The sequence below is a fragment of the Balaenoptera physalus genome (assembly GCF_965194825.1).
Source record: "Balaenoptera physalus genome assembly, chromosome: 11".
Lineage (NCBI taxonomy): Eukaryota > Metazoa > Chordata > Mammalia > Artiodactyla > Balaenopteridae > Balaenoptera > Balaenoptera physalus.
In genome coordinates this window covers 35,601,509-35,626,345 of record NC_138896.1, presented here as the reverse complement: position 1 = coordinate 35,626,345, position 24,837 = coordinate 35,601,509, and the positions used below count along the sequence as shown (strand labels likewise).

Sequence of the window (24,837 nt, the reverse complement as noted above, 5' to 3'; positions counted from 1 at the left end):
CATACTGTCCATCTCTGAAAGATTCTCGGAGCAAGTTAAAGCCCATGGGGAGTCACTCAGCAACATCCTGAGATCCTGTTTAAAACAACGTATTTCTAAAACTTATCTGAACATATGTGAAATATCCCATAGATTATGGTTTGAGATTTTAGCATTCGTTTATGAGTTCATCTTAGCATCAGACAAAACTGGGTTAGAACACTGGATCTGCCTTTATAACTGAGTGATCCTGCACCCTTAACCTCAGTTGTTTAATCATGAAATTGGGGATAATAACCTTTAGAATATGGCAGAACTGTTGTGACAGAGGAATAAGGTTCTGTATTTTAAATCCTACCAAAAATGTGTGGACTGTTAATAGGCACCAATAAATCATTGCTGTTGCTGATGTTATTATTATTGCTGTTGTTATTATTTTTACTATTATTTCTGAAAGCCTCCAAATAGAGAATTCAGTATGTGAATACAAAAGGAAAGGAAAAGAAAGGCAAAAAGAACAGCCAACTTCTACGTTCATCAGCAGTGGAGAAACTCTCTTCTTTCAGAAACTAGAAGAAATAATAAAAGGTCAGGAAAATGGCAAGTCCATTGCCCAGAGATGATAGCGATAATGCCTTTGGCTCCTCTGGCTTCTGCATTTTCTGGGCTTTTATTGGAATACACACTTAAAATTCACTGAGCTATGTGGCAGCTACCTTTCCTTATTACTCCTTTTTTACTCTTTAAGACTGCCAGACTGTAATGTAACACACATGTTTCCTGCAGACAGCCTTTTCTCCTACCCCCAAACAAGTATGAACCTCACAATACTCAAAAATAATGAGCAGTGATTTCTAAAATAAATGGAATCAATTTTCTTCTTTTAAAATCTTTGCAAATGTGCTCCTATCACACTCACGGGCATTTTAGGACCCAGTATGCACTAGTTCTTAGTTTATCTTGAAATAAATACGTTGCATAAGTCAAATGTTTCGTTTAAGGATTCTGGAGAGCACCATGTGTCCTCTAAAGCAATCAACTGGGGGCATCTGAGTACCTGTCAGCATTTTTCAGCTAAACAATGAGGACAAACTTTATGAAGAACTTCAAAGTTGCCTCCGACTGGTTTCGCCATAGCTCAGTCGGGTTATAACTAATGTGTTGTGTCCCATTGTGTTAATCTGTTCGTCTACAAGGAGTTGTCCTGGCTATAAGCTGATCTGATGGGCTTGCTCCAAACCAAGAAGTTATTTAGAATCATTCGGAATGAAATGGGGTTTAGAGTAATGTCAATGACAAACAGATATAAAATAATGAACCCAACAGATTGTAGGTACTTGGGAGATATTTAGACTTTTAAAACTGTATTTTGGTAATCATAGACAAAATTTAAAAAGAGACAAATAGATTTTCTATTAGGAAAGAATTTGTTTATTCTGTTTAACTTAATCAGGGGAATTAGCTTCATTTGTTTTGAGTTTCAAAGGGTTCTTTGAAAGTGTTCAGCAATCATTTGGCCACACGCATATATATATATGGATATTAATGGCTATAGTAATAACTATCATTTTTTGAGCATCTCCTATGTGCCAGGAACTGGACAATATCTTTAAATACAGTATATTCAACTCTCACAGCTACTCCACAAGCCTGAGACATTAAGGAACTGCCCAAGGCCACATCCTGTAAGCAGTGCACTTAGAACCAGGTTGGCCTGCACCAACTTCAATGATTCTCCCAAGACAGGATGCTCCCACATTAGGCCACAGCAACAAAAACTATTAGAAATTATATTACCAGTTGGTGAAATCTGGGAACAAAACAGAACAGCTAATGTCAGAAATAAATGAGTAAATGAAAAGAAAGGATTTGGATCCAACATATACACTATGTGCTATCCTTGCTTTTCCAAATTTTCTGGCATGCAGAGCTGGCATGTTTGCGCTAGTGAGTGATGAGCTGAACTAATGGGTAATTGCTACTTTATGGGTGGAAATTAGAATTATGCAGATCTCAGCAACTTCTTCTCATCTTTGCAACTCAGAATGCAAGCAGCATACAGTTGAGAAATTTTGGAAAGACTGTTACACTGACCTAGTTAGGACATTTGTTATACAGAATTGCTACAACCAAAGAATTGTTGGAACTAGTAGGGACGCTGGAGATCCTCTAGTACAATTTAGTCCCTACTTTCACAGACGGCAGAACTGAAACCCAGAGAAGTTAAGTGACTCATTACCTAGAATTTGTTTAAATACAACCAGCAAAATAAAGCCAGTCTGATACCCAGAGGCAGGGTATGTAGTGGTTAAAAAGCACAGAGTTTGGCATCACACAGACCTGGGATGGAAGCTCCAGATCAGCTACTTATGAGGATGCAGAGAAAAATAAATATAACCCAAGACTCAGTCTTCCCAACTATAAAATGGGGATAGAGATACCTACATTGTTAGTTCTATTAAATCTTGATAAAGCAACAGGCATTTGGAACCACACAATAAATGATGCATATAATATAGATAGGAAACTCCTCTTTATAATAATATTAACTGCAATACGACTTTTACTGTGGTAAATTCCTCTGGGCTTCCATTAAAAGTGTGAAAAAGTACAACCACATTATCCTATTCAGTGCTTTAGTAGCTAAAACAAAGGTCCATTTTGGCAAAAGGATATTCTTCAACTTCTTAATGACAAATATAAGATATAAGTTGGTAAAGTGTGTTTTAACCTCCATGGGTGTATCAGAACAAACTCCCTTTGAGCCTTTGCTGAAGCAGCATCCCCTTTAATGAGAAGCACCTTCTGGATTTTCACCTCTTCAGCAAAATCCCAAACTTTCCTTAAATGTAAAGGCCAGAGTTACTACACAATGTTTCCTCATTTAGGTATAATATAACAAAATGTCACGATAAATTTTCCGCCCACAGTAAATTTCTGCTGAATATATCAAATATAAAGTGAACTTAAAGCTTCATACCTTTTGTAATTGCTCAAAAATGTATGACAGTGTCCTTGGGATAATGCCTCTGTCACTGTAGCGCTCTGCCCCACCTGTGATGGTGAATGTCTTACCACTGCCTGTTTGTCCATATGCAAAGATGGTACCATTGTAACCTGCCAGGACACTACATAAAGAAATAGCAAACTTTTAATATCAAAATGGCTAATTGTATTTGTATTAAATGGCTAGTATTCTAAGAGCAATTTGATTCAACACTACTGAAAAGACATTTATAGAAATATCTATAGAAATATTTATGTATGTGACTATCTAGCTAGAAATTATTTTTTATCTAGGAGTCTCAGCACATCAATCCTTTTTTCTGAGAGAGGACCCGTAACTCAAATGGGATCCAGTCATCTTAAATATTTTCTTTCTTTATTTCAATAAAATATTTATTTTAGAATACAATTGACCCTTGAACAACAAGGGTTTGAACTGTGTGGGTCCACTCATAAGCAGATTTTCTTCACTAAATACATACTACAGTACTACATGATCCTCAGTTGGTTGAATCCACAGATGCAAAACCATGGATATAGGGGGATGGCTGTAAAGCTATACTTGGATTTTCAACTGCAGGGAGGGTTGTTGCCCCAACCCCTGCATTGTTCAAGGGTCAAATGTAGTCTACCCTTTTATATTTACAAAAAAGTTGCAAAGATAGTACAGGGAGTTCACATATATCCCACAGCTAGTTTCCTCTATTATTAATATCTTACACTAGTATTGTACATTTGTCACAATTAATGAACCAATTGAAATATTATTACAAACTCTATACAAATCTCCTTACTTTTTAATCTAATGTCTCTTTTTTCCCAGCTTTACTGAGATATAATTGACATATAACATATATAAGATTAAGGTGTGCAATGTGATGATTTGACACATGTATATATTGTGAAATGATTACCACAATAAGTTTAGTTAACACATCCATCAACATATCCATCACCTCAAATAATTATCTTTTTTGTGGTGATAACATTTAAGATGTACTCTCTTAACAACTTGTAAATACATAATACAGTATCGTTACCTATAGTCACTGTGCTGTATATTAGATGCTCAGAACTTACCCATCTTATAACTGGAAGTTTATACCCTTTGGCCAACATCTCCCCATTTTCTCTACCCCACAGTCCCAGGTAACCACCATTCTACTCTCTACTTCTTTCTCTTTTTTAAAATTTTATTTATTTATTTATTTGTTTTTCATTTATTTTTGGCTGCATTAGGTCTTCGTTGCTGCGAGCAGGCTTTCTCTAGTTGTGGCAAGCGGGGGCTACTCTTCGTTGTAGTGCACAGGCTTCTCATTGCAGTGGCTTCTCTTGTTGCAGAGCATGGGCTCTAGGTGCACAGGCTTCAGTAGTTGCAGCATGCGGGCTCAGTAGTTGTGGCACATGGGCCCTAGAGCATGAGGGCTTCAGTAGTTGCAGCGCATGGGTTCAGTAGTTGCGGTGCGTGGGCTTCAGTAGTTGTGGTGCATGGGCTTCAGTAGTTGTGGTGCATGGGCTCAGTAGTTGTGGCACATGGGCTTAGTTGCTCTGCGGAATGTGGGGTCTTCCCAGACCAGGGATTGAACCCGTGTCCCCTGCATTGGCAGGTGGATTCTTAACCACTGCACCACCAGGGAAGTCCCATGTACTCTCTATTTCTATGAGCTTGTTTTTATAGATTCCATATATAAGTGAGAACATATAGTATTTGTCTTTCTCTGACTTATTTCACTTAGCACAGTGCTCTCAAGGTCTATCTATGTTGTCACAAAAGGCAGGATTTCCTTCTTCTTTAAAGCTGAATAATATTCCATTGTGAACATATATAAACATCTTTATCCATTCATCCATAGATGGCCACAAGTTTTTCCATGCCTTGGCAATTGCCTTGGAAGTGCAGATATCTCTTTGAGACAGTGATTGCATTTCCTTTGGATATATAGTTGACCTTTGAACAACTTGGGTTAGAAATGTGTGGATCCACTTTGACACAGATTTTCTTTTTCAATAAATACAACCAGCCCTCTGTATTCAAGGGTTTCACACCTGCAAATTCAACCAACTATGTATTGAAATTTCCATCCAGGGTTAGTTGAATCCACAAATTTGAAACCCATAGGATACAGAGAACCAAATATGGGACTTGAGTATTCATGGATTTTGGTAAATGCAAGGGGTCCTGGAATCAATTCCCCACAGATACTTCAGGTATACCCAGAAGTGGGACTGCCAAATCATATGGTAGTTCTGTTTTTAATTTTTTAAGGAAACTTTATACTGTTTTCCATGGTGGCTGCACCAAGTTACATTTCCACTGACAGTGTACAAGAGTTCCCTTTTCTTCTCTTGAAATCAGGTAGTATGATGCCTCCAGCTTTGTTCTTCTTTCTCAGGATTGCTTCAGCTGCTCAAGTTCTTTTGTAGTTCCTTACAAATTTTAGGATTTTTTTTCTATTTTTGTGAAAAATGCCATTGAAATTTTAATAGGGATTGCATTGGATCTATAGATGGCTTTAGGTAGTATGTTCATTTTAACAGTATTAATTCTTCTGATCCATGAACATGGTATATCTTTCCACTTATTTGTGTCTTCTTCAATTTCCTCTTCAATGTCTTGTAATTTCCAGTGTACAGATCTTTCACCTCCTTGGTTAAATTTATTTCTAAGTATTTTATTGGTTTCGATGTTATTGTAAATTAAATTGTATTTTTTATTTCTTTTTCAGATATTCTGTTGCTAGTGTATAGAAACACAACTGATCTCTCTATTTTCATTTTGTATCCTGCAACTTTAGGGAATTTTTTGATTAGTTCCAACAGTTTTTTTGGTGGATTCTTTAGGATTTTCTATATGTAAGATCATATCATCTACAAACAGAGACAATTTTACTTCTTCCTCTCAAATTTGGATGGCTTTTATTTCTTTTCCTTGCCTAATTGCTCTGGCTTGGACTTCCAGTATTATGTTCAATGGAAGTGGTAAAAGTGGGCACTCTTGTCTTATTCCTGATTTTAGTGGGAAAGCTTTAAAGCTTTCACCATTGAGTATGATGTTAGCTGTGGTTTTATTATATATGGCATTTATTATGTTGAGGTACATTCTTCTTATGCTAAATTTAGTTGAGAGTTTTTATCTTGAAAGAATGTTGAATTTTGTCAAATGCTTTTTCTGCACCTATTGAGATGATCATATGATTTTTATTTTCTATTCCATTACTGTGGTGTATCACATTTATTGATTTGCATATGTTGAATCATCCTTGCATTCCAGGGATAATCCTATTTGAACATCGTGTACGATCCTTTTAATATGCTGTTGAATTCAGTTTGCTAGTATTCTGTTGAGAAGTTTTGCATTTATATTCAACAGGGATATTAGTCTATAGTTTTGTGGTGTCCTTAGTCTGGCTTGTTATCAGTGTAATGCTGGCCTTGTAAAATGAATTTGGGAATGTTCCTTCCTCTCTAATTTTTTTAGAAGAGTTTGAGAAGGATTGGTGTTAATTTTTAAATATCTGGTAGAATTCACCAGTGAAACCATCTGGTCCCAGGATTTTCTTTGTTGAAAGGTTTCTGATTACTGATTCAATTTCTTTACTGTTATTGGTCTGTTCAAAGTTTCTATTTCTTCATGATTCCGTCTTGCTACACTGCATATTTCTAAAAAAGTTTTTCTAGGTTATCCAATTTGTTGGCATATTAAGATTCACAGTAGTCTCTTATGATCCTTTGTATTTCTGTGATGTCAGCTGTTATGCCTCTGTTTTCATCTCTGACTTTATTTGAGAATTCTACCTTTTACTCTTAGGCTAGCTAAAGGTTTATCAATTTTGTTTATCTTTTTTAAAAAAACAGCTTTTCATTTCATTGATTTTTTTCTATTGTCTTTCTGGTTTCTATTTTGCTCATTTCTGCTCTGATCTCTATTTCCTTCCATCTTCTAACTTTGGGGTTAGTTTGTTCTTCTTCTTCTAGTTCCTTGAGCTTTAAAGTTAGGTTATTTGTAATCTTTCTTTTTCTTAATGTAAGTATTTATAAACTTCCCTCTTAGAACTGCTTTTGTTGTATCCCATAAGTTTTAGTGTGTTGTGTTTCCATTTGTGTTTCTTTCAAGCTATTTTTAGATTCCTCTTTTGATTTCGTCTTTGACCCTTTGTTTATTCAGGAGTGTGTTGTTTAATTTCCACACATTTGGGAATTTTCCAGTTTTCCTCCTGTTATTGATTTCTAGTTTCATACCATTGTGGTTGGAAAAGATATTTGGTATAATTAATGTTCTTAGATATTCTAAGGTTTTTTGGTGACCTAATATATGATCTATCACACATGGAGAATGTTCCGTGTGTGCTTGAGAAGAATGCATTCTGCTGCTGTTGGTAGGAATGTTCTGTATAGGTCTGGTAGGTCCATTTGGTCTAACGTATAGTTCACATCTAATGTTTTCTTATTGATCTTCCATCTGGATTATCTATCCATTGTTGAGAGAGAGGTATTGAATTCCACTACTATTATTGTATTGTCTACTTACACCTTCAGATCTGTTAGCATTTGCTTAGGTGCTCTGATGTTGGATGCATATATATTTATAATTATTATATCCTCATGATGAATTGACTCCTTTATCATTATGATTAACTTTGTTTCTTGTTACATTTATTGGTTTAAAGTCTACTTTGTCTGATATAAGAACACTCTTGCTTTCTTTTGGTTTCCATGTGTGTGAAATATATTTTTCCATCCCTTCACTTGAGGTCTACATGTGTCCTTAAAACTGAAGTGAGTCTCTTATCAGCAGTATATAGTTGGGTCTTGTTTTTTAATCCATTCAACTACTCTGTGCCTTTTGACTGGAGAATTTAATCCATTAACATTTAAAGTAATTATTGATAGGTAAGGATTTAATAATGTCATCTTATTCATTGCTTTCTGGCTGCTTTGTAGTTCCTTTGTCCCTTTCTTCCACTTTTCCTGTCTTTCCTTGTGAATTGATGATTTTCCATGTGGTATGCTCTGATTCCCTCCTTTCTATCTTTTGTGTATATCCTGTGAGTTTTTGCTTTGTGGTTACTATGAGGCTTACATAAAATATCTTAACCATATAACAGTTTATTTTAAGTTGATAACAACTTAACTTTGATCACATACAAAAATTCTACCCATTTACTCCTTGCCCCATATTTTATGTTTTTGATATCACAATACCTCTTTTTATATTGTGTATTCATTAACAAAATATTGTAGCTATAATTATTTTTAGTACTTTTGTACTTTAAACTCTATACTAGAGTTAAACAATTAACACATCACCATATTACAGTATTAAAGTGTTCTGAATTTGACTATATACTTACCTTTACCAGTACGTTTTATCTTTTCATATGTTTTCATGTTGCTAATTAGTGTCTTTTCATTTCAGCTTGAAGAACTCCTTTCAGCATTTCTTGTAAGGCAGGTCTAGTGGTGATAAACTCCATCAGCTTTTGTTTGTTTGGGAAAGTATCTCTCCCTCATTTCTGAAAGACAACTTTGCCAGTGAAGTATTCTTGGTTGGCAGGCTTTTTTTTTTTCTTCTTTCAGCACTTTTATATATCATTCCACTCTCTCCTGGGCTGCAAAGTTTATGCTGAGAAATCTGCTGATAGCCTTACGGGGTTTCCCTTGTGAGGAATTTTTTTCTTGGTGTTTTTAAATTTTTCTCTTTGTCTTTGATTTTAGACAGTTTTATTTTAATGTGTCTTGGATAAGACAATTTTGGTCTGAAATTTTGGGGTGACCTATTAGCTCCAGGAACATAGATGTCCAAATCTTTCCCCAGATTTGAGAATTCTTAGCTATTATTTCTTTAAATAAGCTTTCTGCACCTTTATCCCTCTCTTCTCCTTCTGGGACTTTAATAATGAGTAGATTCTTTTAATGGCATCCCATACTTCATGTAGGTTTTCTTCACTCTTTTTTATTCTTTTTTCTTTTTGTTCCTCTAACTGGATGATTTCAAATGACTTTTTTTCTAGTTAATCAATTCTTGCTTCTGCTTGGTTGAGCATGCTATGGAAGCTTTCTAATGAACCTTCAATTCAGTTATTGTACTCATTGACCCTAGGATTTTTGTTTGTTTGTTTTTTTAATGGTTTCTATTTCTTTGTTGAACTTCTTATTTTGTTCATGCATTGTTTTCCTAATTTCATTTAGTTATCTATCTTTGTTTTCTTGTAGTTCACCAAATTTCTTTAAGAGGATTACTCTGAATGCTTTGTCAGAAAGTACATAGATCTCTATTTCTTTAGGGCTGGTCATTGGAGCTTTATTAATTTCCTTTGCTGATGTCATGCTTGCATGGGTGAACTTGGATCCTGTGTCCACAGGGGCTGACCAGGCACTGGGAATCACTGCAGTTGGTCTGGCATCTGGGTCCAGTCAAGAGCAGGGGTGGACTGGGAGCCTGAGTTCACAGGAGCTGGCTTGGAGGCTGGTTCACAGGAGCCAGCCTGGTGCTATGGCCAGTCTGGAGCCTTGGACTATGGGAGCTGGATTATTATAGAATATTTCTGCTCAACAGAATTTGTCACCAGTTATATAGCACTATCACATTAGCAGTGTCATTTGAATATATATATTTCTTAGCCATAAATGCTCTAGGTAAATGAAGTCTATGACTTTAAGTATCAAACATTAAACATTTTATTGATTTTTTGATAGAAAACCTTCTAAAATATATTAGGCATTCCTGTCTTGAAAAGCAAAGGATACAGAGAACAAATTAGCATTTTCATTTTGATTTAGCTAAAACCTATGAAAAGTGAGTACTGTAGTGTGCTACACTGGCACCTGATGATTGTTACGTCTACTTTTTTAACTTAAATAGTCTCTCTTTCTACCAGGTGTCCTAATATACTGTCCTCTAATATGTGCTCACTCTCCCCCCATCTTCAGTGAAATAGAAAACCAAATGGCAAAGCTTCATAGAATGCTATATAAAGATTTTTTAAATGTAAGTTCCACCTATATATACTCTATAGCTATTTCTGTATTACATTGCTACAATAAAAAACTAAACAAAGAAATGTAAATGGGCAAAATTTGTCTCCAGTTCCTTTCTGTACAGCCTCCTCATCCAGACTCAATCTGCTCCCTCTCCATTGGGCACTAGGAAATTTCATATGCTTCCAGTCTCATCTGTCCTAAGGGAAAATACTAATTAAAAATAAAGATGGTGGGATAAGGACCTTTAAAATTTATTTCTCCACAAGAACCATGGGAACAGTGGCAAATATAGTAAAAATCAAATTTTTTAGAACCCTAGAAGTTATCCAAAGGCTCACAACAGTCCAAGTAGTGCTTACTCAAGAAAAATGGCTGAGTATCAGTAAAAACAGTGAGCTTTATGGTATTTTAACCTAATCATCCCCAACTCCACTGTAGCCTTGAAAGACAATAGCCTTGCAACCACAGTAAGTGTGACTGTGCGAACTAGCAACCAGGAGACTAGCAACAATTGGGGGGCAGTGCAGGTTTGGAGCTCCCCAAAAAGCCCAAAGAAATGTACTTCTCTGATCTGTCTGGAAGCTCCCTGGAAAAGCCCCACCCTCAGCACTTGTCATTGTCTGAGCTGATTCAGAGTTTACTCAGTGCAAAGAGCCCTCTCTGCATGGTGTTTATTGAAAAACAAAAAAAAATCAGTGTTAAGTGTCTAATATTACAGTTGCCCTAACCTGCAATGCTAGGAGGCAAACAAGAGGGTGAACAAAAGCTTACAATAAACATCTGTGGAATGATATGTCTATAAGGGGGTTTGAAAAGTTATGATATATTCCTGGGGCACTAGAGGGACACATACACATGCAGGGCTATGTGCATGCCCAGGGAAGACCTGAGAAGGTCATTATATCTCACTTCTGGCTGACCTTGAGGCTCTGCACAAGCATAAAGTAAAGGCTAAGGCAGAGTTATAAATTTCTAGAGCATTGAAGGGGTGCCCCAACACATACACAAAGTCCTTCATCAAAAGCTTGGAGACTGACTGGTTCAAGGCATTCATGGAATCTCTATCCAATCATTAGCTGATGACTAAGCAACTGAGCAGGGATTTCAGAGGCTGCATACAACAAAGAATATAGACTTTACAGAATTAGTCTAGAAAATTCATTAAACAAACAAACCAGCAGCAGCAACAACAATAACAAACAATAATAACAAACCCTGGGGAGGGTAGGCATGTGATTTTCAGAACTGTCATATTATATTACTTAAAATGCCCAGTTTTCCAACAAAAAAATTTTGAGACATGCAAAGAAATAGGAAAGTATTTCCCATACACAATAAATAAAATGTTTATAGAAACAGTCCTGGAGGAAACCCAGACTATGGCTCACTATCTAGTTAAATAATTTATTTATTTTAAATATGTTCAGAGAACAAAAGTAAAGCATGTTTAGAGAATTAAAGAAAGTATGAAAATAATATCTCACATAAAAAAGAATATTGATAAAAATAAATTTTTAAAAAAGAACCAGTAGAAATTCTGGAGTTGAAAATTAAGATAACCAAATTTTTTTTTTTAATTCACTAGAACAGCACATTTGACTTAATAGAAGAAAGAATCAGTAAACTTCAGGGTAGGTCAATTGAGATTATCCAGTCTAAGGAACAGAAATTAAAAAGAATGAAGAAAAATAAATAGAAACTTAAGAGATCAACATACACATAATGGGAGTCCCAGATGGAGAGGGGAGAAATATTTAAAGAAATAATGGCCCTAAACTTCCCAAATTTGATGGGAAACATTAATCTATAATATATTTCAAAGAATCTCAGTATACTCCAAGTAGGACAAACTCAAAGTTATCCAAATCTAGACATGTCATAATCAAACTGTCTAAAGACAAAGCAAACCTTAAAAGTAGCAAAAAAGAAGTGACTGATTACCTACAAGGAATCTTCAGTAAGATTAACGATGGATTTTTCAGCAGGAACGATGGAGGCCAGAAGGCAATGGAATATTCAAAATGCCAAAAGACTAGTTTGGACATCTTTCTTTGCAGAAATTAACAAGCTTCTCCTAATATTTATATTTTAATTTTGTTTTCAGATTGGTCATTGCTACTGTGTAGAAATACAAGTGATTTTTGTACATAGATATTATATCCTGCAAACTTGCTGAATCTGTTTATTACTTATAATCATTTTATAGTGGATTCCTCGGGATTTTCTATATACACAATTATGTCATCTGCAAATAGAGAAACTTTTACTTCTTCATTTCCAATCTAGATATCTTTTATTTCATTTCTTGGTTAAATGCACTGGCTAGTTTGTGACTGACAAATTCTCTTGGTTTATGTTTATCTGGGAATGCCTTAATTTCTTCTTAACTTTTGAAGAATGAGTTTGAAGCTAGAGAATTCTCTATTTGCGTATGTGACTTTTTGTCTTATTTTATTTTATTTTTCTTGGTGTCTCTTACTCTTCTTTTTTAATTGAAGTATAGTTAATTTACAATGCCATGTTAGTTTCAGGTGTACAGCAAAGTGATTCAGTTATTCTTTTCCATTATAGGTTATTACAAGATTGTGAATATAGTTCCCTGTAGGACCTTGTTGTTTATCTGTCTTATATGTAGTAGTTTGTATCTGCTAATCCTAAACTCCTAATTTATTCCTCACCCCCTTTCCCCTTTGATAACCATAAGTTTGTTTTCTAAGTTTGTTTTCTATGTCTGTGAGTTTGTTTCTGTTTTGTAAATAAGTCCATTACTGTTCTATTTTAGATTTCACAAATAAGTGCTATCATATGATATTTGTCTTTCTCTGTCTGACTTATTTCAGTTAGTATGATAATCCACAGGTCCATTCAGGTTGCTGCAAATAGCATTATTTCATTCTTTTTTATGGCTGAGTAGTATTCCATTGTATATATATACCACATCTTCTTTATTCATTCATCTGTCGAAGGACATTTAGGTTGCTTCCATGTCTAGGCTATTGTAAATAGTGCTGCAATGAACACTGGGGTGCATGTATCTTTTCAAATTAGAGTTTTCTCCAGACATATGCCCAGGTGTGGGATTGCTGGATCATATGGTAACTCTACTTTTAGTTTTTTAAGGAACCTCCATGTTTTCCACAGTGACGGCACCAATTTACATTCCCACCAGTAGTAGTATTTTTAAAAGACAGAAAGAGAAAACAGTAACTAATAAAAGTAATGAAAAGCAAATGATGAATTTCAGCAATGAACAATGGGATACATATTTTTGTTAAGAAATATTTCAGAACTTCCTAAAACCAACAATGCAGGTTACTGCCTAAATCATCCTAGCTAGAGACAGTTCTGATTTATGTAAATAAATCAATGCTTTATAAACTAAAGTTTGATATCAGATGAAAGCTCCATTGTAGAAACCCTCTCCTTCCTTTTGAAAAACGCATTTTTCCCTAGAAATTTAAATTACAAAGGTAAGATATTTTGTCATTTCTTATCTTTCAATATTTGCATGAATAAAACAAAAATAAAGCTTCAGCCCTCTTGCAGATTATAAACTGGAGTATTATTCCACACACATCACATTTACATACTAGAAAAAATACAAACCATTTTAGTTTTTCACTTTTATTACTCTTTATTTGTTTAACCACAAGTAGAAGAAAGCTGTCTAGAAGTATCTGCATAAAGTGAGACTTTATTTTGTTTAACTAAATGAGAAGGCTTTAGAAAGCTCCTTATACAACATCTAAATCAAAGCAATCAACAACAAATTATTACTGTGATGATAATTTAGTTCACTGAACCAAACAAATGATACTATAGTCCCTCAAATTTGAAGAGCTAAGCAGAGTTGAAAACAACAACAAAGTAATAGGATCACGGATTTTATAATTGGTGTCATTAGCAGTTTTCTAACTACTTTCTGTTCAATAGAAGAATCCCTTCTAAGGTATTTCTGAAAAACAGATATCTGAACTATACTTAAACAGCTGTTTGATTCAGGAGCAGGATGGAATCATATCTGGGTGGGGCTGCCTTTATTTTTGAGGGGAGAGAGGCAAGTGAGGTGGTACCTTAAAAGATCAGGCAGTTGAGACTTAGAAAAATTAATAAAATACAGAGAAATACATTATTTATAATTTTAAAAACTTTTTATCAGAACGAATCAAATTAGTTCACCAGAAAACACAAATAAACTAGTTAGTACTAAGAGCAGAATTTTTTAAGCGAATAGATACTATACTATACAGTATGTTTAATTTGACTAAAAATCTTTACATCAATAAGACTAATCTGGACCAGAATTATCAAAATTAAGGCCCCTATTGTAAATACATAGCTACCTTATTACTTCATCTTGCCTTTCACCCAGTTCTAAGAGCCCGAGTAGCTGAAATTCACTAATTTTTATTTGGTTTTAATTTTCAGAACAATTCATTTCTGTCCACTGCAGCTCTTCTTCTAGAATAAAGTCCCTCAGAAGTAGCCTCAAGAAGCTCTTTGGTGCAGCCAATTGTCTTTTACAGAGAATATGATAAGTGACTCTTACTTGTTTCACTTTCAGAATATTTCTGAGTGCATAATTCAGCAGCTTGAATTTTTAAGAGGAATTTGAACCCAAAACGGTAGCAAATCATAATTAATACAATTAACATGACTCAATTTTGCTATAAATAAAAATAATCTTCCCATCTGTTAAGCCAAACGAACCCGTAACTTGTAAAATTTCCAGCAAATTTTGGTCATGGGGCATTCCCTTTGCTATAAAGGGGAAGGAGGTAGAAAAAAATAGTGAGGGCAACCTACACTTCAGGGAAACTTGAGAAGGCAGTAGACTGGAGAGCTAAATTGTTCTGCCCAGCAAGCTTTCTTAGTTCTTCCTTCTTTTTCTTCTCCTTCTTCTTCTCCTTCTCCTTCTCCTTCTCCTTCTCCTTCTCCTTCTCTTCTCCTTCTCCTTCTCCTTCTCCTTCTTTCCCCTCCCCCTCCCCCTCCTCCTCCTCCTCCTCCTCCTTCTCCTCCTTCTCCTTCTTCTCCTTCTTCTTCTTCTCCCACTCCATTCCATTCTTCAAGCTCATGAGGAACAGGCAAGTGTGCAGGGCTTATAACTCAGGCCTGGCCAATCACACCACCTCATTCCACCATGGTCCCCCCAACTCCTGCCCTGTCTGTAACAGTTACTCTTCTAAGAGGCTGATGACATGCCTCAAGCAGAGCAAATAAGAGTCCCTCCCATATGAATTTTGAGAGGAAAAAAGCTTCCTTTTTGCTGGGGTCCTTGAACCATGGCTTCCAGGGGCCATCTCCCTTGCCTTTCTGCACAGGGAAGCAGGACCAAGCATGGGTCAGATGGGTGGGGAAGGAATCTTAGCCTTGTCAAGTACCTAGTTCAAGTAGCAATGACCCTGATTTTTGCAGCACCACCTTCAATTCTCTGAGCTAACCCAGTTATGTGAGCCAAGAAATCCTCTCTTTTCTTTGAGATGGGATTCTGTTTTATGTAAACAAAAGAGTCCTAACTAATACAAAGTTTCTGGAGCGACCTGCAAAACATCTTTTGTACCTTGGATTAGACCAGAGGTCTCAAGCTGGCAATGAATCTTGCCTACAAGAATGCTTATGGGGACATGCGTTCTCCAGTTTGCCACAGTCCCCTAAACTCCCTGTTGTCTTAGACTCAGTTGCTTCCCAAATGTATGATACCAGCCTAGACCTGAAGGCAGGGCTGCATCTCTGTACAATAATGGAGTGCCAGCCACAGTGTGGTCCCCGTGAATGCCATCACTCCCCCAGAGGGGCACAGTGCTGTCATTCATGAAGACTACAGTGAATCATGCCCCTTTGAGATATGTAACATGGAAGTACTGGTTAAAGGCATATAAGTTTAGTTTCCCTTGGTTTAGACATCGTCCTTCTAAAAGCACGCTCTGGCAAGATCATTCTAAGGTCTTGAGAGATCCACTTTTACGATGTATAGATCTAGCTGTAAATCCTGGTAAGAAAAATAAAGTGGGTTACATGGCTAACCTTAGTTGACCTAAATCAACCACTAGTTATTTTTTGGAAAGGAATATCCAAGGCAAGGATATCTAGATTAAAAACAACCTACACATCCAAAATGTGTTTTTGTCAGAAAAATAAAACTGCAAATGTAGATTAAGTGGTAATTGATACACTTGGGATCATTATTTAAAGCTTTTTGTAAGTGTCTGTCGGCACACTGATTATTGGACTAGGGTCACAAAAAAGAAACTCATAGGCCAGATTCAGTCAAAAGAGCATTTTGTTTGTCCAGCACTATCTTTTTTTTAAAAAATTTAATCCGAATGCTCTTATCCCCCAGGAGCAGTGCTCCCCGATTTGGGCACAGATAGTACCACTCCGTATTCCCCTCACTGGCTTGTTTCAGATTAGCTGCCTTCCCTCTATGGAATTTTGAGTTTTGCAACTCCCGGTATAAAGTAACTCAGATAAATGTTAAGAGATTAACACTATGATTTTTTTTTAAAGTAAACTAAATTGAACTAAATATAAGAATGGTATGAGCATGAACAAATCTTCCAGATTTTGAAACGTCATAGGTAAACCCCCTCACACCATCAACCACCCAAGAAACAGACTGGATATCTCTCCCATCATTGCTCACATTGAATAAGTTTTAAAATGAGATGGGAGAACAGGGATGTTGGGTGCTTTCTTCTCAAACAGTCCCTTTGGCACAATCGGAACTCCCACTCTTGGATGTGTCACAAAAACAGGATCAGCAACCGTCTGCCTTGAATGATTTGCAAATTCTTCTCCTTGGATACAGGGGCTAAGAAAAAGGACCTTTTTAGGTTCTTTCCAGCTCTATGATTCTCAGGGATTTGTTCACAGTCTTGTCCCAACTACTTCAAACCAAACTTTGCAAGAGGCAAACACATCACGGGGTACATAATCCAAACACACTCCCTTGAAAGGATTCTCAAGATCTAAGCACACTAAACGGCTTCATGTCCATAAGTTCATGGACCAAATCCAGGCCAAAGTGCTCTCTAATTGAGGCTGTTTATTATTTCCCAAGTTTCTGAAGAAACCATTTTGTCTCAGTATTAATAATAAGCAGCTTAAATCTGGAAGCATAACAGAAATGCATGAAACTTCAATAGAAGAAAATGACCCCTTCTGAACACAATCCAGTTCTGAACTATGTTTTAGTTTCAAGTCCAGTATACTGTATTAAAAAGTGAAGGCTAAATTTTTATCTTATTTACATTATGAAAAATGCATTTACTGTAGCATTTCTGACAGATATTTTTTCTGTGACCCTTGAGAATAAACACTTAGATTCATTAAATGCATAATCATTTTCAGATGACCATCTAAAGAGGCAACTAAAATGAAACAACAGAAGTTTTATACAGTAATGTGGAAAAATCCATTGTCTATAGAAATTTATTTGAGCAGAATCTTGCATAAAGTCTGAACTCGTTTCTTTGTGTATACTTTGAAGGGATACAAAAGAGAATAGAAAACAATTTTCCCTAAAATTGTAACACTGAATTTTCTGTCAGTAAGTTGATCAACCACATTTTTAAAGCACCCATTATATTACATTAAAGCCTGGCACTATGTGCTATGTGAATTTATAGAGGAAAGAAAAACCTTACAGTGCAAAATAATTAGCAAGATAAGTATCTTTAAATATATGAGGATGTGCATATATTATGCCTACATAATCTTCTAATTTACACATTAATCTATAATTTAAAAAGCCCCAAGTGACTTATTTATAAAAATGTTTGTAGAGAGATGAAGGATTTACAAAAAGTCCTCTATAAGGATTTGTCACTGGAAAGGCAAAGGGAGAAAACTGTATTTTCCTGGAGACTCCATTCTTTTCCTCTCAAGACTGAATGAAGCGTTTGGGCTCTCCAGCCGTCTGAGTAGGTAGAAACAGAAATCCATGAATGTAGGTTAAGAGGTGGGGAATATAGGCACAGAAAAGAAGGGAAAAAGGGGCCCACATTGTGGGGATGAGTTATCTGAAGAGTTCTGAAAGAGAGTGGAGAGTGGGAAGATGAGAACCGAGGGTGGCGGCAGAGGACAGCAGCTGGTTGCTATCAGTGTGGAGGATGCTGAGAGAAGCAGCAATGGAGAAAGGATGTGAAAGATGTTTGCAGCACATTAAAAACGCACTCTCCTACCCCTTGCATTTGCTTGAGAGCCTGAAAACAACCTGTCTTTTGTGTATCTTCAAAATGACACTCTACACAGACTGGACCACATGGAGCTCTAGTTTACATTTGAGTTACAAGCCTTCTTCTCTAAACTTTCAATCTCAAGATTAAATAAGAACTAAATAAGATCTTCTAACTTGATGTCAATTTTGTGTGAAATGGAAGACATTTTTAACATTCTTGGGAAAATTTAAACACACTTTATTTCAATGGACAATAATCAAGGGCGGGGAGAACCTTCAAGATGGCAGAGGAGTAAGACGTGGATATCACCTTCCTCCCCACAAATACATCAAAAATACATCTACATGTGGAACAACACCTACAGAACACCTACTGAATGCTGGCAGAAGACCTCAGACTACCCAAAAGGCAAGAAACTTCCCATGTACCTGGCCGTGTGGCTGACAGGGTCTTGGTGCTCTGGTCAGGTGTCAGGTCTGAGCCTCTGAGGTGGGAAAGCCAAGTTCAGGACATTGGACAACCAGAGATCTCCCAGCCCCATGTAATATCAATTGGCGAGAGATCTCCCAGAGATCTCTGTCTCAACGCTAAGACCCACCTCCACTGAACAACTAGCAAGCTCCAGTGCTGGACACCCCAAGCCAAACAACTAGCAAGACAGGAACACAACCCCACCCATTAGCAGAGAGGCTGCCTAAAATCATAATAAGTTCACAGACACCCCAAAACACACCACCGGATGTGGTCCTGCCCACCAGAAAGACAAGATCCAGCCTCATCCACCAGAACACAGGCACCAGTCCCCTCCACCAGGAAGCCTACACAACCCACTGAACCAACCTTACCCACTAGGGGCAGACACCAAAAACAATGGGAATTGCAGACCTGCAGCCTGCGAAAAGGAGACCCCAAACACAGTAAGTTAAGCAAAAGGAGAAGACAGAGAAACACACAGCAGATGAAGGAGCAAGGTAAAAACCCACCAGACCAAACAAATGAAGAGGAAATAGGCAGTCTACCTGAAAAAGAATTCAGAGTAATGATAGTAAAGATGATCCAAAATCTGGGAAATAGAATGGAGAAAATATAAGAAATGTTTAACAAGGACGTAGAAGAACTAAAGAGCAAACAAACAGTGATGAACAACACAATAAATGAAATTAATAATTCGCTAGAAGGAATCAACAGCAGAATAACTGAGGCAGAAGAATGGATGAGTGACCTGGAAGACAAAATAGTGGAAATAACGATTGAAGAGCAGAATAAAGAAAAAGGAATCAAAGGAATTGAGGACAGTCTCAGAGACCTCTGGGACAACATTAAATGAAGCAACATTTGAATTATACGGGTCCCAGAAGAAGAAGAGAAAAGGAAAGGGATCGAGAAAATATTTGAAGAGATTATGGTTGAAAACTTCTCTAACATGGGAAAGGAAATAGTCAATCAAGTCCAGGAAGCACACAGACTCCCAGACAGGATAAATCCAAGGAGAAACATGCCAAGACACATATTAATCAAAACGTAACGCTAACAGCCATAAAAGGGGAAATCGACAGTAACACGATAACAGTAGGGGACTTAAACACCCCACTTTCACCAATGGACAGATCATCCAAAATGAAAATAAATAAGGAAACACAAGCTTTAAATGACACAGTAAACAAGATGGACTTAATTGATATTTATAGGACATTCCATCCAAAAAAAACAGAATACACCTACTCCTCAAGTGTTCATGGAACATTCGCCAGGATAGATCATATCTTGGGTCACATATAAAGCATTGGTAAATTTAAGAAAATTGAAATCGTATCAAGTATCTTTTCCAACCTCAATGCTATGAGACTAGATATCAATTACAGGGAAAAAACTGTAAAAAATACAAACCCATGGAGGCTAATTAATATGCTACTATATAACCAAGAGATCACTAAAGAAATCAAGGAGGAAATTAAAAAAATACCTAGAAACAAATGACAATGAAAACACGATGGCCCAAAACCTATGGGATGCAGCAAAAGCAGTTCTAAGAGGGAAGTTTATACCAATACAATCCATCCTCAAGAAACAAGAAACATCTCAAATAAACAACCTAACCTTAAAACTAAAACAATTAGAGAAAGAACAAAAAAACCCCAAAGCTATCAGAAGGAAAGAAATGACAAAGACCAGATAAGAAATAAATGATAAAGAAATGAAGGGAACGATAGCAAAGATCAATAAAACTAAAAGCTGGTTCTTTGAGAAGATAAACAAAATAGATAAACCATTCGCCAGACTCATCAAGCAAAAAAGGGAGAAGACTCAAATCAATAGAATTAGAAATGAAAAAGGAGAAGTAACAACTGACACTGCAGAAATACAAAGGATCTTGAGAGATTACTACAAGCAACAATATGCCAATAAAATGGACAACCTGGAAGAAATGGACAAACTCTTAGAAAAGTATAACCTTCCAGGACTGAACCAGGAAGAAATAGAAAATATAAACAGACCAATCACAAGCACTGAAATTGAGACTGTGATTAAAAATCTTCCAACAAACAAAAGCCCAGGACCAGATGGCTTCACAGGCGAATTCTATCAAACATTTAGAGAAGCGCTAACACCGACTCTTCTCAAACTCTTCCAAAATATAGCAGAGGGAGGGACACTCCCAAACTCATTCTACAAGGCCACCATCACCTTGATACCAAAACCAGACAAAGATGTTACAAAAAAAGAAAACTACAGACCAATATCACTGATGAACACAGATGCAAAAATCCTCAACAAAATACTAGCAAACAGAATCCAACAGCACATTAAAAGGATCATACACCATGATCAAGTGGGGTTTACCCCAGGAATGCAAGGATCCTTCAATATATGCAAATCAATCAATGTGATACACCATATTATCAACTTGAAGAATAAAAACAATATGATAATCTCAATAGATGTAGAAAAAGCTTTCAACAAAATTCAATGCCCATTTATGATAAAAACTCTCCAGAGAGTAGGCGTAGACAGAACTTACGTCAACATAATAAAGGCCATATATGACAAACCCACAGCCAAGATCATTCTCAATGGTTAAACACTGAAAGCATTTCCACTAAGATCAGGAACAAGACAAGGGTGTCCACTCTCACCACTATTATTCAACATAGTTTTGGAAGTTTTAGCCACAGCAATCAGAGAAGAAAAAGAAATAAAAGGAATACAAATCAGAAAACAAGTAAACCTGTCACTGTTTGCAGATGACATGATACTATACATACAGAATCCTAAAGATGCCACCAGAAAAGTACTAGAGCTAATCAATGAATGTGGTAAAGTTGTGGGATACAAAATTAATGCACAGAAATCTCTTGCATTCCTATACACTAATGATGAAAAATCTGAAAGAGAAATTAAGGAAACACTCCCATTTACCATTGCAACAAAGAGAGTAAAATACCTAGGAATAAACCTACCTAAGGAGACAAAAGACCTGTATGCAGAAAACTATAAGACACTGATGAATGATATTAATGAAGAAATAAACAGATGGAGAGATATACCATGTTCTTAAATTGGAAGAATCAACATTGTGAAAATGACTATACTACCCAAAGCAATCTACAGATTCAATGCAGTCCCTATCAAACTACCAATGGCATTTTTCACAGAACTAGAACAAAACATTTCATAATTTGTATGGAAACACAAAAGACCCCGAATAGCCAAAGCAATCTTGAGAAAGAAAAACGGAGCTGAAGGAATCTGGCTCCCTGATTTCAGGCTATAATACAAAGCTACAGTAATCAAGACAGTAGGGTACTGGCACAAAAACAGAAATACAGATCAATGGAACAGGATAGAAAGCCCAGAGATAAACCCACGCACATATGGTCACCTTATCTTTAATAAAGGAGGCAAGAATATACAATGGAGTAAAGACAGCCTCTTCAATAAGTGGTGCTGGGAAAACTGGACAGCTACATGTAGAAGAATGACATTAGAACACTCCCTAACACCAAACACACAAATAAACTCAAAATGGATTAAAGACCTAAACGTAAGGGCAGACACTATAAAACTCTCAGAGGAAAACATAGGCAGAACACTCTATGACATAAATCACAGCAAGATCCTTTTTTGACCCACCTCCTAGAGAAATGGAAATAAAAACGAAAATAAACAAATGGGACCTAATGAAACTTAAAAGCTTTTGCACAGCAAAGGAAACCATAAACAAGACGAAAAGACAACCCTCAGAATGGGAGAAAATACTTGCAAACATAGCAACTGACAATGGATTAACCTCCAAAATATACAAGCAGCTCATGCAGCTCAATATGAAAAAAACAAACAACCCAATCCAAAAATGGGCAGAAGGCCTAAATAGACATTTTTCCAAAGAAGATATACAGAGATTGCCAACAAACACTTGAAAGGATGCTCAACATCACTAATCATTAGAGAAATGCAAATCAAAACTACAATGAGGTATCACCTCACATCGGTCATAATGGCCATCATCAAAAAATCTACAAACAATAAATGCTGGAGAGGGTATGGAGAAAAGGGAACCCTCTTACACTGTTGATGGGAATGTAAACTGATACAGCCATTATGGAGAACAGTATGGAAGTTCCTTAAAAAACTAAAAATAGGACTACCATATGACCCAACAATCCCACTACTGGGCATATACCCTGAGAAAACCATAATTCAAAAAGAGTCATGTACCACAGTGTTCATTGCAGCACTATTTACAATAGCCAGGACATGGAAGCAACTTAAGTGTCCATCAACAGATGAATGGATAAAGAAGACGTGGCACAAATATACAATGGAATATTACTCAGCCATAAAAGAAATGAAATTGAGTTATTTGTAGTGAGGTGGATGGACCTAGAGTCTGTTATACAGAGTAAAGTAAGTCAGAAAGAGAAAAACAAATACCGTATGCTAACACATATATATGGAATCTAAAAAAAAAAAAAATAGTTCTGAAGAACCTAGTGGCACGACAGGTAAAAAGGCACAGACGTAGAGAATGGACTTGAGGACATGGGGAGGGGTAAGGGTAAGCTGGGACGAAGTGAGAGAGTGGCATTGACATATATACACTACTAAATGTAAAATAGATAGCTAGTGGGAAGCAGCCACATAGCACAGGGAGATCAGCTTGGTGCTTTGTGACCACCTAGAGGGGTGGGATACGGAGGATGGGAGGGAGACGCAAGAGGGAGGAGATATGGGGATATATGTATATGTATAGCTGACTCACTTTGTTACAAAGCAGAAACCAACACACCATTGTAAAACAATTATACGCCAATAACGCTGTTAAAAAAAAAAGGATGTTAAAAATAAAAATAAATAAATACCAATAAATGGAGAAAGGATAAACAAATTGTAGGAAAAAAAAATAATAATCAAGGGGGGTAATTTGCCCTTGGGAACAGAAAGGTAAATAAAAATGCATCTCATGAAGTTTCTAATCACTCTTCACCATAGTTTTGGTTATATCATGCATACACAAGAATCTAATGAGATAGACAAGCTGAGAGTCTGAAGCAGAAAGATATGAACTGATTGGGATCACTCATAAAGGAATTTGGGGAAAGGAACAGAAAACAAGGCAGAAGGTATGGGCCAGACCAGTACTGAGCTGACAGTTCAGCTGAGTAATGTCAAGCTCGTCCTGCAGGCCATGGAGAGTCACTGAAGGGTTGATACAGGTGGGTGGTGGCCAACAGGTGAGTAGTGGTCATTAGAGGGGCATGAGAGCAGAGGTGGGCAGGCCAGTGTTGGCTGAGAGGTCATCCTATGAGGGGCCTTTTAGGAGCCACTGTGGGAAGAGACATGAAGAGAACAGGAGGAAACAGTGTTCACAACACTTTGTGAGAAACATATCCTGTTATTAGTTTATGGATAGTATAGTTGAGATACTATCTTACCAAGTGCTATTAACAACATGTTCTTAATAAACTAAAAAATCTCTAGTCTTAAAGCAATCGATAAAAATTTACATATCTAAATTTTTCTGCAGCACTTCAAATTTAGTTTGATAAAAACTTAACTCAGTATTTTTCCTCTCAAACATATTTCTCCTCTTTCATTCTCTACAGAATTTCTCCTGAGACTTCTCTATTATCCCCACTTTAAGATGAAAAAAACTGAGCTTTAAGAAGTTAACTAGATCAAGGTCACACTTAGTAAGTTTTAAGACCAAAATTAAGGTCTACCTAATTCCAAATATAATATTCTTTCTACTACCTAATTAAGTTATAAAATGAATCTGACCATCTTTTTTTAAAACTTAATAATCCAGTGTGTTCATTAGAATCTTACCCAGTTAAATATTCATCTCAAAGTTGCTTCACTCAGAAGTTCATAGGAAAAAAATAACATAAAAGTCTTAGAGATTACGTTTACTGGCTTCATTTTTTTTTTAAAGTGAGGGCTAATCATAACAAAAAGATGAAGATTAAGGTGACATTAAGTTGTATACAATTAAACTACCTATTCTAATAGGTAATAGTATAATAATTATACTATTTTAATAGTATATTCTAATACTTTTCATTTTCATTGCTCATCTTAAAACCACACCTTTGTGGCTCACACCACATGTAGTAAGCATCTTATAGGTATGAATGTAGTTCAGATCTATAATCTTTTCACCTTGAGCACCTTGATTTTCATTAATTATATA

The 24,837-nt window shown here is 36.3% G+C and overlaps 1 protein-coding gene across 1 annotated transcript in view; it reads right to left on the bottom strand.

The window, feature by feature from the left end:
• The window catches only part of KIF6 (kinesin family member 6), a 404,162-nt gene that overhangs the window by 324,588 nt on the left and 54,737 nt on the right, over positions 1-24,837 (bottom strand). The window contains exon 4 of the mRNA XM_082414114.1: positions 2,960-3,107. Coding sequence (XP_082270240.1) covers positions 2,960-3,107 — 148 coding nt within the window. The remainder of the gene's footprint in view (positions 1-2,959; positions 3,108-24,837) is intronic.